This window comes from Sturnira hondurensis, unplaced genomic scaffold (assembly GCF_014824575.4).
Source record: "Sturnira hondurensis isolate 20B ecotype Veracruz unplaced genomic scaffold, ASM1482457v3 Scaffold0020489, whole genome shotgun sequence".
Taxonomy (NCBI): domain Eukaryota; kingdom Metazoa; phylum Chordata; class Mammalia; order Chiroptera; family Phyllostomidae; genus Sturnira; species Sturnira hondurensis.
Genome location: NW_028093120.1, coordinates 6,917,522 through 6,938,496, shown reverse-complemented (window position 1 = coordinate 6,938,496; position 20,975 = coordinate 6,917,522). Strand labels below are relative to the sequence as shown.

At 37.5% G+C, this 20,975-nt stretch overlaps 2 protein-coding genes across 13 annotated transcripts in view; one reads left to right on the top strand and one right to left on the bottom strand.

Moving 5' to 3' along the window:
* YAP1 (Yes1 associated transcriptional regulator) overlaps positions 1–20,975 on the bottom strand; it is a 117,694-nt gene that overhangs the window by 53,834 nt on the left and 42,885 nt on the right. For all 12 annotated transcript variants that reach the window (XM_037029778.1, XM_037029782.1, XM_037029780.1 and 9 more), the window contains exon 3: positions 4,993–5,108. In XM_037029778.1, the coding sequence (XP_036885673.1) occupies positions 4,993–5,108 (116 nt within the window). The remainder of the gene's footprint in view (positions 1–4,992; positions 5,109–20,975) is intronic.
* Positions 7,590–8,306, top strand: LOC118975703 (protein BEX3). Its single transcript, XM_037029789.1, has one exon. It carries the CDS (start codon positions 7,769–7,771, stop codon positions 8,105–8,107), a length of 339 nt encoding a protein of 112 aa, XP_036885684.1. The 5' UTR covers positions 7,590–7,768; the 3' UTR covers positions 8,108–8,306.

The window sequence follows — 20,975 nt, the reverse complement described above, 5'->3', positions numbered from 1 at the left end:
AAGATTACAGTTCCTGTGATATCCATTCCAAAGCATTTCAACACCATCTGTAAGTCCTCTATTTATTCTTTAAATGTCCACTGAGATGGGAAAAATAAAAGACAACAATCTTGTGCATGTAATTCAGAGTAAAAACAGGCATTTACTATAGATATCATCAATAGCCTCAACTTGATTTGGTCATTAAGCCTCCATTTGTATTTGTAAACATATTTAGAATCCACACTTGAATTTTCATATATACTTAATTTAATACCTTACCTTCATTTTTAACTTTTGCCAACTCCTTTTTTTTTTACAATCTGTTTGTTTGTTTTAAAGCTTTTTAGCCCTGGCTGGTGTGGCTCAGTGGATTGAGCGTGGGCCTGTGAACCAAAGGATTGTGGTTCAATTCCCAGTCGGGGCACATGCCTGGGTTGCAGGCCAGTTCCCAGTGTGGGACGCATGAGAGGCAACCATACATTAATATTTCTCTCCCTTTCTCCTTCCCTTCCCTTCCCCTCTAAAGATAAATAAATAAAATCTTAAAAAAAAAAAAAGCCTTTTGGTTTCACTATACTGTCTCTTCCTTTCTTAACTCATCATATTGTCTGACCTTCCCATTAAAGACAATAACCTCTAGTGTCCTCTTTAAATATTCTAAGGTATAGTGTTCTTTTATTAGTCACAAAATCTCTTTTAGCAAATATCCTCACACCAACCACCTTCTGGAGAAAGATTTCTGTAGTGTCCAGTGTATCTACTTACATTTATTTTTTTAGATTTTATTTATTGTGCATCCCCTGCTGGGAAATGACCTGCAACCCAGGCATGTACCCTGACTGGGAATTGAACCATGGTTGTTTGGTTCACAGGCCTCTGCTCAATCCACTGAGCTACATCAGCCAGGGGTCTACTTATATCTTAAAACAGTGCCTCTAGTGTATTAACAGATCCTATCCCCCATTTTCTGAGGCTTTACTTTCTATTACTTAGCCTAACCTTGGTCATGTGCACACTAGGAACACAGGCTCTAGAATCCCATTCATTACCAGAGCCTGAGAATTCTGGTTTCTATCATTTAAAAGGTGTGTAATTTGAGGAGAGTCATTCATACATGAAAGTTTTCTTGTATGTGAAGTGAGACTAGTAACAGCACTAACTTAAATGACCATGATGAGAATTAAATCAGATAGCACAAAATGCACTTAGCAGAATGCCTAACATATAAATACGATTTATAATTTTTTTTGGTTTCTTTAAAAAAAGTATATTCTATTGATGGTATTATTAGAGTTGCCCCATCTCTTTCTCCTCTTTATTCCTTTACGTCCTGTACCCTCTTCCCTCTAGCATTCCCACCTCCCCTTAGTTCATGGCCATGGGTCATATACATAAGTTCTTTGGCTTCTACATTTCCTATACTATTCTTCTTAACATCCTCATCTTATTTTGTACCTACCATTTATGCTTTTTGTTCCCTGTACCTTCTCCCCCATTCTCTGCCCTCTCCCTCCCTGCTGATAACCCTGCATGTGATCTCTATGTCTGTGAAACTGTTCCTGTTCTAGTTTGCTTGGTTCATTTTTTTTTTTTTAGGTTCAGTTGTTGATAGTTGTGAGTTTGTTGTTATTTTACTGTTTTTATTTTGATCTTCTTTTTCTTAGATAAGTCCCTTTAACATTTCATGGAATAAGGGCTTGGTGATGATAAATTCCTTTAACTTTACTTTATCTGGGAAGCACTTTATCTGCCATCCATTCTAAATAATACCTTTGCTGGATAGAGTAATCTTAGATATAGGTTCTCACCTCTCATGACTTCTTTCCAGCCTCTTCTTGCCTACAAGGTTTCCTTTAAGAAATCAGCTGACAGTCTAATGGGAACTCCTTTGAAAAAACTGTCTCCTTTTCTGTTGCTGCTTTTAAGATTCTCTCCCTATCTTTAATCTTGGGTAATGTAATGATGATGTACTTTGGTGTGTGCTTCCTTGGGTCCAACTTCTTTGGAACTCTCTGAGCTTCCTGAACTTCCTGGAAGTCTATTTTCTTTGCCAGATTGAGGAAGTTCTCCTTCATTGTTTTTTCAAATAAGTTTTTGATTTCTTGCTCCTCCTCTTCTCTTTCTGGCACCCCTATGATTCAGGTGTTGGAAGGTTTAAAGTTGTCCCAGAGGTTCCTAAGGCTCTTCTCATTTTTTTGAATTCTTGATTCTTCATTCTGTTATGGTTAAATGTTCATTTCTTCCTTCTGTTCCAAATCGTTCATTTGAGTTCTGGTTTCCTTCCCTTCACTGTTGGTTCCCTGTATATTTTTCTGTATTTCACTTTGCATAGCCTTCACTTTTCCCTCTATTTTGCAACCATACTCAACCATTTCTGTGAGCATCTTGATCACCTGTGTTTTTAACTCTGCATGTGACAGGTTGGCTATCCCTTCATCGCTTAGTTCTATTTTTGAAATTTTGATCTGTTCTTTCATTTGGACCATATTTATTTGTCTATGCATGCCTGTTATGCTGTAAGGCCTTAAGTATTTGCCACGCAGAGCAACCCACATTCCTACATTGTGGTGCTATATGTGGAGGATGGGTCTGAGAGGGAACAATGCCACTTGCTAGAGTTTCCTCTGGCTTTCAGTCACTTCCCCTGTAATCCACAAGCAAATTGGGCCCTTCTGATGCTGTTTCCGGGGTGTGGGGTGGCGGTGGGGTGGTGTGGGGTGTATGTTCTAGGACCCTGTGGGTCTCTCCAACACACTCTCCTGTGAGACTGGGAGTTTCTCTTGCCACTGCTACCAACTCCCACAGGTTTTTACAGCCAGAAGTCTTAAAGCTTTATTTCTCTGTGCTGGAACCCTGAGCTGCATGGTCTGCCTTGATCCCTAATTGTTCCTCTCAGTTTATCTGCACACAAATGTGGGACTGCCAGCCACCGACTCGCCTGGCCAGTCCTTCAGCCATTGTCTTGCTGAGTGTCCTCTCCACCCCAGGTGCCCATTTCTATCCCTCATATCCGTCTGGATGAATGTTTCTCCTCTAACCCCTTGGTTGTCAGACTTCTATACAGTTCAACTTTCTGGCAATTCTTATTATTTTTTGTTTTTAAATTTGTTGTCTTTCTTTTAGTTGTGTAAAGAGGCTAAGTGTATCTACCTATGCCTTCATCATGGCAGGAAGTCCAGGTTTATTATTTAATACCTTCTACTACCGTTTACACATGCGTAAGTTTCTTTGGGGATGGTTTTTCCCATTTCAGGTCCCCCTTCCAACATCTATCTCCAACCTTCTCTTCATTCTTTTTCTCCTCTCACTCCTAACCCACTATAATCATGCTTCTTCCCACTCTATTCCAACTGTTACAGCCTGCAAAAGACACCACCTCTCTTTACTAAATAGAGCTGCTCCAGATAGAAGAGGGGTTATGGGGATGGGCTAAAAGGGTGAAAGGGTGCCTGGCTAGTATAGCTCAGTGGACTGAGCATGGGCCTGTGAACCAAACAACCGCAGTTCGATTCCTAGTCAGGGCACATGCCTGGGTTACAGACCAGTTCCCAGCAGGGGATGCACAAGAGGCAAATTCTCTCCTCTCTCCTTCCCTTCCCCACTAAAGATAAATAAATAAAATCTTTTAAAAAAAGTAAATGAAGCTAAGCATCTCTTAAAAAAAAAAAGGTGAAAGGGATTAAGAACAAATTGCTAGGTATAAAATAGCTTACAATGCCCTGACCAGTGTGGCTCAGTAGGTTGGATGTCGTCCCTCAGAGTAAAAGGCTGCTGGTTTGATTCCTGGTCAGGGTACATGTATGGGTTACATCCAGGTTCAGCCTAAGCTTGGGGCACATACAGGAGGAAACTGATCCATGTTCCTCCCCCTCTCTCTGTCTTTTCCTCCCTTCCCTTCACTCTAAAAATAAATAAAATCTTTAAAAATAAATAATGTCTTTAAAAATAAGTAAATAAAGTTAGTCTTAAGAATGTAAAACTGAACATAAGGAACAGGGTCAATAATATTGTATCATGTTGTTCAGTCTGTTGGATAGGGAAGATGTATGAGTTGTAAAGATGAAAGCTGTCAAGGCCACTAGGGCTGCCAATGACTACTGCCATTTGTGCCTTGAACCAGTGCACTAAACTAAGAGGTAAAGTGTGGAAGGGAAGGGAGTGAAGAGACATCCTGCCCAAATCCTGTCCCTGATTCCAGACATGGGTTTGCATCTTCCCAGAGGAGGGCAACATCTTTTTCTGTGAGCATAAAGAAGCATAATGGGGCAGCTATGGACTTGGGCCCACAAAACAAAGAAAACAGCTAGATAGTATCTAAATTACTAGAGAAGAGGCCTTTAATTATACCTACTATGTCCTAGAACTGTAATAAAAGCTTTATATGTATTATACTATTTCCTTTAATATCTTCCTGTCTATAGAAAGGAGCATTGTCACTCTTCATTATGTAGATGAGAAAAATGGCAGATTTAAGTAAATTGCCAAGTAAGAGGCAGGAAAAAAGATTTATACTCAGGTTTATCGCCTGTGAAAACGGTGGAAATTTGTTCAATAACACGTACTACACCTAAGAAAGATGGCTTGGGGTTTGTAAATTGCAGTCTCCCAGTTAATCTCATGGTAAACAATTATCTGGTTGAAGAGGTAGGGGATTAGGTAGAGAAACACCACAGCTTGGTTTCCTACCCAAACCACAAAAAGGATAAACCTTCAATACAAGAAAGCAGAAGAAAATGCAAGCATGTCAAAATTAATCAACATAGGAATTTGAAATATTCACTCCAGAACTGAAGCTTTAAAAACTGTGCCTTTCAGTCACCAGCCTGAACAATGCTTTGGCACATAGCATGTTGTTTTGAAATAAAGTAAATCTCCCCTATGGAACTGGATAGAAAATAACCATCACCCATGGTCCATTTCCTTAAAAGAATAATTACTGTTTTTCCAGAGAAAAGTTTTATCAATGCCTAAGCATTACTTGGTGTTGTCTAATTACAGGGTCTGACTCACCTGAGGCCGAGTTCATCATATTCTGCTGCACTGGTGGACTGGTAGGGGCTGTAACATTTATCTGGGAGAGCATAGCCTTCCTGGGGTCTTGCCATGTTGTTGTCTGATCGATGTGACTGAGACAAAACAAACAGTTGCATTAGATAACAAATACCAGGTCCTACAAAAAACACTTGCACATATAAAAATAGGGTAGATTATATGGGCTACCCGGCAAAGGTGTCTAAACTAGCTCTGAAAAAGTGTATAGTTGTGACACCTCACTGTCTTCCTCTGCAACGTTTTTTTCATCTTATCACTCAGATTTCACTTCTTAGATCTTAAAAGTGCAAGAACTGGAAAAGCTACGCTGATGTTTTCTCTCTCTCAGCAATGAAAAAATGTTCTTGGGTAAAGATTTTAAAAAAAGATAAACTATGATTTATAAAGTGATTGTCTATAACAGTGATCATGTGACTAAAACCCAAACTTTGCATGGGAATGATCCATGTTAGTTCTCCTAAGGTAAGAATGCCAATTAACATAATTTTAGACCTAAAACCCTTTAGATAAACACAAAGATATTGTCTTATTATACACTAAAGCCAAAATAGAATAAAGACTTCATTTATAATTTTTTATTATCTCCTGTGACTGTTGAAAGCCTTTATTTGCTAAACCAAACATTTAAACATTTTCTACATACACTTAACTTACTGCAAAATATCTTAGACATATGCATAGAGACTTCTTCACCTATAAAACTGGTATGAAAATGGCCAAAGAGTCTATGAAATGTAAGATTACAAGTCATCTAGCACAGAATCTAGTATATGAACATTTAGTTAATTTATATAAGTATTAATTTCCTTCTTCTAGCAAATATTTCAGTGATAACAACTAAAAATATTATGAAACTACCTAAAACACTATCCTGAAAACATAGCCAGAGAGGTACTCAAAGAATCGTGCCAGGTTCTCATCTGTGTAATTTATAAAACCAAAAACCTGAAAGCCAGCTAACACCTAATGATAGGAATTAATTATAGAAATATTGTTTAAGATGATGGATTATAATGCAGCTACTGAATATTCTAGAAGAGTATTTGATAACATGGAAAATATTCATAATATAGCTTTTTAAACTTGGTGGTAAAACAGCATGCACAACATGAGGCTTATTGTTTAAATGTGTGTGTAGTGAGAACATATGGGAAGGACAGACATCAAAATGTAACTGTTTATTTCTAAACAACAAATTTATAGGACCCCGCTCTGCTAGATTTTCTTATTATTAAACAACCACGAACTCAATAAGACATTTTCAAATTTCAAATCTTGAGTTCTCTCTTCTTGAATCATCCCACGATAAATACATATGTAAATGGTTAGGAAATGACACCCTGTCATTTACTTTCCAGACATGGAATCAGAATGCTATCTTCATCAATAACAGTACCAAAAGCACAGAAAATAGACTCTGGCTGGAACAGACCAAAAATATTACCTCTACTGGAGATGGGAGAATTCCTATAGGCCCCAGGCAAGCAGAAAAGGGATGAAAACAGGCAGGTAACAATGGGGAAGGTGTGTACACTTAGGAATGACAGGGGTACCTGTCAATCGGCACTTCATTGCCCACTGGTCACAGATGCTTTTTAGCAGTAGCACTGGCATTTGCTCAGGTCTAGACAGTACAGGCAAAACCTTATTCAAGTCTTGCTATGTAAGCACCTCATTCCAAAAGATAAAGTCCTTATCAAACCCAGTAAGGGCTTATTCCTCTTCTTTTTCATTTGTCCATAAGCCAATGAAAAAATTAAACCATAAAATGTGCTCTCAATCTACAGCGCTTTTCATGCTTACAGATGGTAAGCAATACACATACAGTAATTAACATAGTCACACTCAATGGAAGAAGTTTAAAATCCATTAAGACCAAAATTTAGAGAAATGTTTTTTACTTCCTGTTATAATGTTAAGCAATTGGGAAAGGAAATGGCTGGTAATTCATTATTAGTGGTTCTTAAATCTCAATGAAAGTATATGTCAGTGCCTACCTTCTTGTCCCCAGTACTTTTAAAACTCCCTAATATTTGTGCGGAATAAAGGAGAAGAGGGAGGTAAAGAAGCAAGTTTATGATTCTGACTGCTGAAGATTTTCTATTATGTAATAGTTGGGTTTCTCTAAAAACTAACTACATAAATCATGTTAATCTATTCATAAATAGATAAGGCTCCACCCCAGAGTTTAGGAAGATCCCATTCTGAACTACCAATCTTCCCAAATATGGTAGCCAACCCATAAATCTCTTCTCAAGGATTCTTTCTTCCTTAAATAAATTAGGGATTTTAATATAATATAAAGAATGTATAGTTTTACTGCTCTTAAAATATCAATTATTTTGCTGAAATGACATAAGTACAAATGCTAAAATTTCTACTCCTGAAAAAGCTGTCGAACCTCATTAAGAGTCTCATAGAGCTGTATTGTGTGGACCTCAGCTAATGTTCCACTTCTTTAAAAAAAATATCTACCTCTCTTTATGGAACAAAGATGCTATTATCTAAGTTGTCCAACTATAAAGATGCCTAAGAAAATGTTAAATGAGGGTGCAGTTGTCACTCCCTTCTGGGTACCAGCTCCCCAATGTCCTGTGCACTGCAGGCTGGCGTCGGCCCGTAAAAGCGGAGCAGGTCTGCTGGTTCAAGTGTTGCGGCGGTGCACTCGTGGGGAGAATTGAGAAGAGGAGCAGACACCAAGGATAAGCCCAGAAAAACAACGAGGAAAAATATCATGGCAAACATGCACCATGAAAACGAAGAAATGGAGCAACGCGTGCAGAATGGACAGGAAGATCGTCCTTTGGAAAGAGGCGAAGGCCATCAGCCTGCAGGAAATAATAGACGGGGACAAGCTCGCCGACTGGCCCCTAACTTCCAATGGGCCATACCCAATCGGCAGGTCAATGATGGGATGGGTGGAGATGTAGATGATATGGAAATGTTCATGGAGGAGATGAGAGAAATCAGGAGAAAACTTAGGGAGCTGCAGTTGAGGAATTGTCTGCGTATTCTTATGGGGGAGCTCTCTAATCACCATGACCATCGTGATGAATTTTGCCTTATGCCCTGATTCCTGTTATTTTCCATGAGATTAATACTGTGATTTCCACTGTTTTCTTTTTCCTTGCATTTCCTGATATGCCTTTATTGATTCATTTGCTGTGAACCATATGTAGTTTCCATGTGTCAAGCGGGTTCTGTGTTACCAACTTCTAATTGGAGATTGCCTTGGCACACAGTCTTAAGTTTCTGTCAACAGTACTTTCACCCATTTGCATGGAGAAATGTAAAGTTAAATAAAGCAATGAAAAAGCAAAAAAAAAAACAAAAAACAGAAAATGTTAAATAAAAATAGCTTTAGAATTTTTGTCTTCACTTAATCTGTATGATTAAATAATGAAAAATACTGCTTTGTCCTAGTAGTCAATTTGCAACAGTATACCCCCAAATACTCAGTCTTCCTTTTTATCGCACGAACAAGAATCTTTATAAAAACATTTCATGCTACAAAAAAGTATTTTTGCTAAGACCAAATAAACAGTTTGCTAGGCCCACTCTTCCCCCAGGATCTGCATAGTACCTCCCCTTACCACGGTCTGTCTTTGCTCAAGTACTATACTCTTAGTGGGGCCTTCCTGGACACGCCATCTAAAATCTACCCGATCTAAATTTCTCGACTCTCCTTTGCTTTAATTTTGTTTGATAACCTTTATCATTATCTGACATGTATTTTCCTTATTTTGTTTGGCTGTTTCCTCTAACTAACAAAAGGTCCAGGGACATAGGGACTTTTCATCACATTACTAATTACTGTACCTTCAATAATTATAAAAATGCTTGATAAATACTTGCCAACAAATGAATGAATTTTTTGCCCTAAGAATATCAAACTTTCTCCTAAAGTCCTTACAGCCCTACTGACTTTATTAACGCCCACTTTTCCCCATAGAAATGAAATAATAGGAAAGGATCATAGATCCACTAGAATTAGCAAGAAGGAGATTATCAGCAACACTGCCAAGAGCAGCCTCAGTGGCCTGACAAGGCCAGAGTGAACTGGAGGTAAGGAAGCAGATAAATTTAGTTATGTAAAGAGAAGGGAAAAAAATGCAACTGGATGGGTATGAGTTTTTGCTTTTTCAAGAGCAAAAGACACATATCTAAAAGTAAATAAAAACAAAATAGCTGAAGATGTGCTAAGGGATCACTGAAGAATTACAGTCATACATCAGCTGGTAGAAACACAATGCAGACATTGCTTCCACTGTAAAAGAAAGCGGGAAGGGATAGGGCAGAAGCAAGTAATTTCACTGGCTGGTGAAAGTTGAGTGATTTCTGGTGTAACCTGTCTCTTAACCACAGGTATAACATTAAGATGACTGATGAGGCTGGCATAATTGGTACCTCCCTTAGGGACTTACACAAAAAGGACTGCATCAGATACCCAAGAATTCTGAAAACAAGTTCTGTATAAGACACATATATGAAAAGGATAAAAGTAAAACATGTAAATTCTTTGTAATATATTGAGTAACAAATATATTGCATACACACTAAGAAGGAATAGAATAAAAAGGAATGGGTATTGAACATTCAACAAAAAGTACCAGAATATTATGGAAAAATTTCTATTCCTGCCAGAATATAAGCTGCTTGAGGGAGGTGCAACTGGGAGAGTGCTTGGTACACAGTAGGGCTAAATAAATATGTGCTGAGTTGGATGAATATTAAAGCAGTGTGTACTGTTTAAGAATGTGATGACTAAGAGTTCACATAAATGCTATTCTGGAAAAGTGTTAAAAAATAATTTTTTCACTCTGATTCTTAGAAATGTCAAATTATAGATAACAGAATAAAAATATACAGACAAAGGAGATAAAGTTAAGGAAAAAGCATAAAACAATTTTCACAGTTGAAACATGAGTGGTTGTATATAACACAAAATAATTAAAAATTTAGTTTATCTTGTTCCTAAGAATAGTCTAGTTGAAGGACTTAATACAGGAAAAGAAGAAGTGTGAAATTCTACAGCCCCTTCAATACATGCAAACAAATTATTCTTTGCTATTACTTTGGGAAAGAAAAGGGAACTGGCTTTATGACCAAGGTCAACCCTATGATCTCACTCTAGAATAGCAAGGGCTGGGAAACAATGAACTTGCCAAAGTTTAGGCTGATGAAACCAAGCCTGACCAAGGTCCATGTCTAACAGCAGTTTCTTCTGTGTATAGAGAGACACCTTTCCTGTTGGCTTTTGTCTCTTATTTTACACTGCAGAAGTCGGTCTGACATACTGGATGACTAAACAAAATGTATCTACAGAATCCCCCAAAGGGTAGAAATCCTGATGTGAAGCATTAGAAAACTGACTTTTTGCATAATACCACAGGTTAATTCAGGCTCCGATATACAGCAATATTTAAAGAGCTTTATATCCTCTTATGAAATGTAAATCTTATGCAATTCAAACCTGGGCCTTAAACATCCAGGGATTCTCATTTTATAAACAATAACAATCTGACTAATATGTAGCTGTTCTGGAATTTAAACTCAGAACTGACACAAAATCTTCACTCTTTCTACTACAAGAGACTTCCTCTTATGTTATGAAATCATTTTGTTGTTGTTTAGATTTCTTAAGACTAACCTCTATATTACCACCTCCCCTCCTCCAACCCTTGCAATAATTTGGTATAAGAAAAAAAACCCCTCTGCAAAAACATCCAGTGGACCAAAATCTGGAATCCACTCTTTCGCATCTCTCCCACTCAAACATAAAGGGAATATGGTAGTTGAGAAGTTCCCAGGGCTTTTCTTTTTTCTTAAAAAAAATTTTAAAAATTTTAAATTGAGTTATAATTGACATTCCTAGAGATTCTTAAATGGGATCAATGATAGACAAGCATATCTTCTCATAGATCACTTGGATACTGGGGGGAATAGGGCAGTAAATCCCTCTGTGTGAATTCTGAAGGTCAAAGCACATCCTACAGACCCTTCCCCACATTTAAGATGCATGTGCTGCCTCCCCAGCAAAACCCTGGGATTTACTGTACAGGAGATAAAGCTGCCAACATGTTAACTGCTCTAAGGATGCTACAGCTCTTCCAGGAACCAATGACTGCAGACAATGAAAAAGGACCAGAGAATCTGGTACTGGGATGATGAAAAGCAGAGACTAAGGGCACAGTTAAGGCTTTCCTACCTGAGATCAGAAACCAATCACAACAGTTCTCAGTCATGTCTCAGAACAATCCTTCCTTAACAAATGAGGACAAAGCAGCTGAGAAAAGCTGAGAAAAGTTGAGTAACTGGCCTTCAGTCATACTGCTAGTAAGCAGCATTGCCAGGATCAAAATGTCTTTTAGCTTCTAGCTCAGTGCTCTTTTCACTCAATCTTACTGGTCTAAATAGAAAAGGGTTTTGTAAAATGATAACTTGCCACTCTAGTGAAACAGATTTCCCCCCCAGGGAATATAATTTAAAAGGAGCATCAGAATCCCTTTAAATGCTTTCTTTTTAAATTCATCAACTATTAAAACTAATCCAGGACTAGCAAATGAGCCAAGACTAACAAATCAGATGGAAAGCTACCTTTATCATACAAAATGCACAATCATTAGAAAATGTTAAAGATATGTCAATTGATGGCACAGATACAGAGATAAATTGGTTACCGTGGATATTATGCTTACTATCCCTTTTTCTTTAAATTGGTGGTTTGCAGTTCTAAAAAGTTATGCTGGTTTTTGTTCTTTCCACTTTGCTTCTTACTTTAGAAACAACATTTATGGAACTGATATAAGTTGATATGGATGTGATAACCTGCAATTTGCTTGCCTATCCCGGTAATTCATGTCTTGTTATATTGTAGTGTCTAATCTACAATATAGTAGTGTCTGCTACATTTCTTGAGACTCCTGTTCTTCCTCGGGTAATCCTTTCCCCATCCGGTCCACAAAACACCTTATTCTACCTAATCTTTCAAACCCCAGATTCTTCCCTTTTAGAAGCCTTTGTGGAAGAGTAAGAGAAGTAAAGACAACATGGACTCAAATCCCAGCTCTGCCCATGATAATCTGGGTTGTACAGACAGGTAATTTTATCAATTTGTTTTATGTTCAGTAAAATCTGACTGATTTATTTACTTCCCAGATTTGTGAGGATTAAATTTGGTAACATATAAAAGCAACTAGTACTGTGGCTCCTGGGATACACAAAGGGCCCTTCAAATATTTTCCTGACTTCTTTCCTGTGCTAATCCAGTATTTAAAATTGGAACTACTACATAGTAAATGGGCCAAGTCAAGAAAATGTTTAAGAAGGAGATATGAGCTCAGCTTTCATCTTATAGGTGATGAAGAGATACAATATACAGACACTATAGGTTTTGGGGCAGGAAACAAATGATAAAAATGTTTCTGGACTATTAGATCAACTTTCACAGACCTATCAGCTTAGAGTAAGAACGAACTAGAAACCACACAAGTACAGGGAAAGAACAGCAAAATAATTTGGGAATAAAGAATAATCTCATTCCTATAACAAAATATCTCAAATATTCATTGTTGAAAATTTCATCATACAAATGTATTTTTTACTTAAACCACAAGATGGTCAACTCTGTCAATCTAAGCCAAGGCAAAGAAAAAGCAATAGGTCTTATGTACCATTAAGACCATTCCAACATTCTCTTAAAATTTTGGGTTGTTATGTTTTATTACCAAATATTGAATCCATAACACCTTTATTTAGGGGAAACCCATTAACATAGAGGGAGCTGGGTTTTATAATGATGACTTTCTTTTATCTATCCTCAAAGTTCAAGATTAACTTGATGCTGCTCGTTACTGAAAGCATTAGAAAACTAAGCTAATGCCATTCATTTAGTAAAATAATTTTAGTGATTAACATTGACACTATACTGTGACAAAGTTTAGAAACCTCGAGAAGTAAATAACTAACAATTCCCTTATACTCTGTTCCTTAAGAGTGTATGCTTCCAGCCGACAGCATTAACACCTGGGAGGGAGTGTGTTAGAAATGCAGAAGTTCAGGTTCCACTCAACCCACTAAGAATTTGCAGCTAACAGGATCCACAGGAGATCTGTATGCCCATTAAAGTTTGAGATGCACTGCCTTAGATAATACTTGAGCATCTACACTGTTTTAACAATGGCTAATGCCTGGAGGCTAAAGATTTTGTTTAGACCTCAGACTTTAAAAAAAAAAGCACAACCAATAATCTACAGTAAAAAAAAAATCAAAGTTCAATTTGCATCATTATTGTAGAAGGGTACACTGAAAGCCATTGGCCACTGACTGCACGATAAATAAGTGCCATTTAAGTCACAGGTAATAGCATTCTCATCATTACATCAGTGGTGATAGTTTACTCCTTCATGCTTACTTTTAATTAAAAAAAAAGCACTGCAACTTTTCAAAAACTGATCTGATATTGCACTAACACATTTTTATTTAGGGCAGCAATTTTCAACCATTTTCATCTCATGGCACATGGAAACTAATTACTAAAATTGTGCAGCACACAAAAAAATACATTCTTTGCCAACTTGACAAAAAAAAAAGAAAGAGGTGTAATTTTATCCATTCACACTGGACAGTTATTGTTGTGCTGGCTGCTGTCATTTTTTAACTCAACAACTAAGGGAAGAGCGGTTGGTGCCCCTGACTAAATAATCAGGTATTGCAAGTTTTAAAAATTCTTGTGGCACAGTGGTTGAAAATTGCTGGTTTAGAGCCATGGTTATCAATTTAGAAGTTGTGGGGGAGGCTCATTTATGGTCATTAGAGTCCTACAAACATTTACATAGGGAGATGGTACTGAATGCTAGATTTCCGGCAATGCAGGAGTAGGTCTCCCAAAGCTCTGGATAGTCTTGCCAGACATTCATGTAGGTAAAGACACATTTACACACAAAACTCCACTTAATACACAAACAACATGTGCTTTGCACATTTTAATTACATAATAAATTTTTCTGGAAGGTGATCAATCATACTTATTAATTTTGTTTGGAAATTAACTAATACTATATCCTTTTTGGATAATCACAACAATTTTTAGTTAACAACTCAGTACACTTGGTCTTTCTTCAAAACTGGTATGTTCATGGCAATTACAGGTGTAGATGCAGGCACGTGACTATTATTGTTTCTAATATAGTCATGCCCAAGCATTTATATATTAATATTATATTAATATACACATTATTTTACCACAATTTCTACTCAACATTATACAGACTGATACTGTTGATTTTTAAAATTATCTATGTATTATTACACATGAATTTCATTTTAGAATAAACACTTTCCAAAATTTTCTTTCTTAAAGGGGCTGATGGAACTGACAAAGGCATAAACCACTGCATTAAGAAACCAAAACTACAAATAGAGTATGTTTTTTATAATACAAACCTAATGTCTCCCATCAGATTATTACAGGTAGACAATCAGAGCATTAGGGGAGTCTCTCCTATTAGCCAAGATGGAGGCAGGGAGAGGTTCTTACGCTGAGCAAGCAGAAAGCTAGAAATATCAATGAACAGGGCCTAAGTGAAGGAAAAGCGAACAAGAGAAGTGGATAGAAAAAAGCACTCCCCTAGACCAGACTGGGGATGGGACCAGGGGAAGGCAAGCACCTGCGCTATAGATATCACACTGGCGAAGGGGGAGGTTCTGGACCAAAGAGGCCTGTCAGTCTAGCCTGGGGAAAGAAGGGATTGGCTGGGAGATGGAGCTCCTAGACTGCATGAAAGCACCTTGTCTGTCCCATGCCCAAAACTAATATAATCCCAGGGGAACAATGGCTATCTCATGGGTTGCTCACTTGCTCTCCTTTCACCTGTTCTCTCCAAGGGCGCTGTGACATTAGCAGCCACGTGGTCCATGGCCCCCAGGAGGGAGCCTCTCTCTCTCCTTGCCCACCAGGTGATGCACTGGCCCATGTGTTGATGCACTCTCTCACCCAAGAGCATGCAACCATATAGCCCTGGCAATCGCATGGTCCATGGTAGTTCAGGCTCTGCACACAGGATCCAGGAGGGAGCCTGAAATGGAGAGTAGCTAATAACAACCTAAGCTACCTGGGTGGGGACTAACGACCCCTTAGGAGTGCCTTTCGGCTCCTGAAGCAGAAACTCTGGACACTGCCTTCTGTCTTGGTCTTGCCAAGATGAGCTTTGAGACAGGAGTCCATTCTCCCAGATCAAGCAAGCATCTGAACACGCAAGCATCTGAATAAAACCTCTTTCCTTTTACACCAGCATCTGCCTCACGAATTTGGCTTTTCTGACAAAAGGCAGCCGAGCCTCCATCTTTTTTGTTTGGTAACAAGATCATGAGTTTAAAGATCTCACTCTTCCTCTTATCCTTTATATATGTAATACATAAACGCAGTGCTTTGCAAGTAAGTGCTCAATAACCATTAAATAAATTGAGAGCTTATGCTATTGGGTTATTCTTTAACAGCCAAGTATTTACTGTGACCTAAATCCTGAATGGGATCAACTACCATGCAAGGTATGGTACCCAGTGAGGAATGAATAAGTTTGCTACATTTTGAGACTACAGCTAATTTTACTCAATTTTAAGAGTCTCAAGACTCTTGGAGCAGTGGGAAATATATGCCAATATTTCAATGTAAGTGTAACAATGCACCTATGTGTAACTGTAAGAACACAAAGGTGATTTAACAGACCCTGGTTTGGGAACAGGGAGGGAGGGAGGGTGGAGAATGAGGAGTCAAGTATCCTCTCAAACACCCTGTCAATTTGAAAAAAAACCTTAGTTAAAATCTACAGCTAATACATATTTTTTGACAGTTTATTTATTTTAGAGAGGGGAAGGTAGGGGAAAAGAGAGAAACATCAATATGTGGTTGCCTTTCAAGTGCCCCCTCCTGGGGACCTGGCCCGCAACCCAGGCATGTGCCCTGACTGGAAACTGAAACCATGACCCTTTGGTTCGCAGGCTGGTGCTCAATCCACTAAGCCACACCAGCCAGGGCAAGAACTAATATTATTAAAGTTGTTATAAACTTAAGCCTAATTATACTATATATATAGTTGATCCATTTTTGAAAATGTTCTTCTTCTAAACTGTAAAACATACTTCTCACAAAACCCCGGCAGTGTAGTCTTAAATTATTTGTACCTAAGCACAGCTGCCTAACAAACTGGTTCATTCCAACTCTGCCAAGGTTTTTTGATGTCAGATGGCACAAATTAGTTATAAGAATTTAACAATATAATCTATAAACTATATGAACAGAAACTTAAAAAAAATACAGTTGACAAGTGTTTAATCTAACACCCCTTTTAGACTTTCTTCATTGTGATGCAACAGGAGGAAAAAAACCCCAAATTTTTGGCAAGAGTGACTTGTTTAGACTCTGATAAAATGCGTCTTTCTGAACTCATCTTTGCTGCATAGGCTTGTAATATAACTATTATGGGAATTGTTAGAAATTTCTAATTTCCCAGTGATGACTCTGCTTTTAAGCTAAAGACATCTTGGCAACCATATTACCACCATTCTTGAAGAAAGAAAACTTGTGCCCAAGTATATGTCAGACCACAAAAGCTAACTAAAAGATTCTTTCTATTAAAAAAAAAGGTTCTCTTTTAGGAACCAACAAAAATAAGCTTAAAACTGAAAAACCAGAAATAATACAAAATAGATGTGAGGATAGTTTTAATTTTAAGACTTCTGTTATTGCTGTCAGGCACTCAAAATTCTATGATGGCAGGGCTGGTTCTAAAATTTAGAAAAGTGGGCAGTCAGCCCAGATTTATTGCTCACTTATCAAGCCCACGTTTGTTGTGCAAGTGTTATTTATAGAGTCACATGCTAGACTGTACCCAAGCTAGCTAAACCTACACGCTTAATTGACTCTAAGAACAATGATACATTGTTCAGTCTAATCCTATAAACTGCAGGTCCTAAGCCACAACCATATGGTTTTTATATTTGTGTATGTCACAATGAACTATTTTTAGAACCCTTAAAAGTTGCACATAATGTAATTTCTTGATAAGGATGAGAATACTCACACACTTTGCGTCTAGGAAAACATAGTTCTTATATTATTGGAAATCAAAATCTTAAATTGAAACGTAAGTAACTGGGCTATCACTCAAGACTGTTTAAAAAAATGGGTTAGATTTATGAACCAAGGCAGGTGGAAACACATAAAAGCAAATGTGACAACCAATTACACTACAAATTGCACACCACACTGTAATTTGACCCTATAAGCCTTAGGTTGAACGAAATTAGTATTTGTTTTCAAGTATAAAATCAACTTAAACACAATTTCACCATGTTGCCATACAAGAGTGACATTCTTATACTATATATCTCTACTGGGAAATGGTTATTCCCTAAGGGAAGGGGTGAGGATGGAGCAGCTATGAGGATAATGCCAAAGCTAAGTAGAGGCTTCCTATAACAAACACACAGTTCTCTCAATTCAGTCACAGATAGCTTTTATCTGTAGTTGTGCTTAGAATATTCTTTTCATAATGTCATAATGACTGAGAACGTTCTCCCCAAAAGTTAAAAAGTATTTATTTCTCATTTCATAACATAGAAAATGACTGATGTTATTGCCGTATGAATTGTGACTCATGGTTGTAATACTAGAACAAAGACCAGAAATCAAGTCTCTTAATTCTCAATTATAAAATCTACCTAGTTCCTTTCACAAGAGTCACCTTAAAAAAAGAATTAAAAAAACCACATCAGAACTATGACCCCCCAAACCCTCAAAAAAACCAAGAAAACTCTATGAAATTTTCAAACACAGAAAAATGTACAAATATCCAAACATGATCCTTAAGACCACTTGCATCAGAATTAGCTGAGTTATTTATTAGTTCATCTGTATTTCAAGCACAGTAAGATTGCAGTGTAATTGATCTAGCAATTTTATATATTCTTTCACAATCTGAGATCCTTACATACAATAAGACATCACCCAGAAGAGCCAGAAAAGGAATGCCATCTCTTCAAAAGATATTGTCCTCATACTCCACTGTTTTGCTTAGGCTGGTACTCCTGAGCAAATAAGTCTTTTAAATGAAACTACTACATGACAGATGTCAAAGAGAGGCAAACTTTTTTATACATGTTAAAAACCTTGCAGTGGTATTCTTTCATTTTATAACTGCCGCTCTAAAGGCAGGAAAAAAAAAGACCCAGAAAGACAGGGCAATAAATGTGTTGAGTACCAACTCTGACCTTATTTGTCATGACATGACTTAGTCTTGAGGCCCTCAACCAAGGACCAAGAAGACAGACAGGTTTAGGCAGACACACAAGCTATAATCAACTTTCTGTGTCTCATCAGACACCAGTGGCTTCCAAATAAGGATCTGTTCAGTCGGCTGGCACATGCGTCTATGTGAGGAAATCACATTTAGTTCAAACCTGGAACCACATCATTGCATATTTATGGCTACATTCAAATCTTCAGCTATTATCAACACAACAGGCTTCAGCCACTCAAAATATTAATACAGGACGCGTCTAACAGCCTGGGAAACAGATCCCAACTGGTAAATCGCCAGGAAGACAGTCAAGAAAATCACAATAAACACTTCTAAGCCAAGTAGGCAAATGGCTCCACTGGAACAAAACACATAGGGACCTTTTCACATAAACTGCCAGCAGCCCCTATCCCTGCTATTAAAATCAAATCTTTTTTACTGATTGATTTTAAAGAGAGGAAGAGTGAGACAGGGAAAGAGAAACACTGATTTGTTGCTCCACCCATTTTTATGCATTCACTGGCAGGTTCTCGCGTGCGCCCTAATAGGATGGAGATCTCCAACCCTGGCGTGTGGGCATGATGCTCCAACCAACTGAGCTACCTGACCAGGCATCATTTTTTCTGAAGACAATACAATTAGTTAAAGAATCTTATATATTTTTCCTTCATTACTGCATGCTTTAAACAATAGTTTAATAACACTATAGAATATCTTCAATCATCTAGAAATATTCATACTGAAATTAGCAAAATGACTTGGGGGAAGATCCCCAAATTTATTTATTCTACACTGCATTTTCAGAATGAATGTGGCAAAGAGAAGAGTAAAATTCTTTCACTCATGGCCAAGTCGTGGTCTACCTTACTTCCACTTTTATCCATTAAAAGTGACCTCTGTCTGGTCATGCCACGCTGGTAAAAATTTTAAAAGAAAATGAATACTCATCCAAAACATATATATACTCATCCAAAACAGGCTTGCCTTATAGACAAAGCTGGCTTACACAGGATACTCTCAGTAGTCCATCAACAGTGAATTATAAACACAGATTCGATGTTTCCTTCTGTCTCCTCTGGGCTTAACACATTCATTAAAAGAAAGGTGTACACACACCTAAAACTTGTATAACATTATAGACCAATTTTACCTCAATTAAAAAAAAGTCATTTCGCAAATCCTTCAGCTCACCAGAATCAGAGCATTTGTCCTGAAAACTAGGACTGCTTCTTATGAGCTGTAACTGAAATGTGATCCTGTCAGTGAAAATACAGTCGCCTTCTTCAAATCTTGCAAGATAAATAACAATGAAACTCAATTATACTATAAAATATATCAACAACTTTTTGAAGGACTTTTATAGATGTTGGTAGAAAATGTTACAAACAGTCCCAATCACAGTCATTAAAAGGACATTACAAAAGGGTTCCACTGTAAACCTAAGTGACATGACCACTCAGAATGATCTTCGAGACGGTGCTAGAAGGCTGAAGGCTGGGTCCTCGGTTGTACATGAGCTATCGCCCAAGGAGGAGTTTCATTTAGTTTCTAGTTCTGAGGGGGTTTCTGTTTGTTTTGTCTATTTTTAAGGAGCTCTTAGTATAAAGAGGGCAATCCTCTACTCTCTGATTAAAATGCCAAACATTTACCAGCTTACTGAGAACAAATTCAAGCTTTAGGAATCTAAAAAGTTAATGAAAAGGGCATGTATTGGATTGGGAGTTTCACTGAAATTTTCCGTAAAATTCTATTTTGGTAAATAAACTTAATAAAAAGATTCCCCAAAGCAGAAAGGTACTTTGGTTCTCTATGGCGCTCACTTTGTTGATTTCCTATTTCACACAGAATGGGCACATAGAAAATAACTAATTCTCTAAAATAGTGTTAAGAGCACACTTGAATTTTAGATTCAAGAAAGAGGAAAGAGGAAATACCTGAATTATAAAATAAAAATTATTTCTTTGTATCTTAAAGAAAAAAATTCCACATAAGGAGTTTTCATAAAATGTTTTGTCCACTATGACTTTGGCAGGAGGGAGCAGTGGCTGAATGGCAGAGTGGCCAATAATGTCTGCCTATTATGAATTACTTGTATCTGTGAAACTGCGAAAAATTTTTGTCACTATTGCTCAAGACTGACATGATGGAGCTGCTGGACAAACTATTACAATGACTAGGGACTAGAACAGACCAGGTTGAACTAGAATGCCTAAGCCTATAAAGGTGAAGTCCTAGTGGAGATACAATTAAAATTGCAAATGGAAAGAAGATTCAAAGTTCTCAAAACATAAAAAAAAAAAAAAACCCTGACAACTGAAGGAAAACTTCAGTGATCAATCACTGTATGATCTCACTTACATACATGAGAAATCTTAGAAAGGGAAAAAAAATCCAAACTCCCAGAAAAAGATCAGTTAGAAAAGATCAAATGTGTGGTAATGCAGGGGTGGGCGTGAGAGGAGGGAGCAAATGGATAAAAGTGGTCAAATGGTACAAACTTCCAGTTGTAAGATAAATAAGTACTAGGAATGTAATGTTCAGCACAAATTCTACTAATTGAGTAGACCCTAAATTACCTTCGGATCATTCGGTTATGTTCTAGGTATTACCTGAATTTTTTCAATCACTAACTGGCGAGTTAAG

Bases quoted from the DNA above. Each gene is read 5' to 3' on its own strand.
- LOC118975703 (XM_037029789.1), top strand. From the start codon at position 7,769: ATGGCAAACATGCACCATGAAAACGAAGAAATGGAGCAACGCGTGCAG.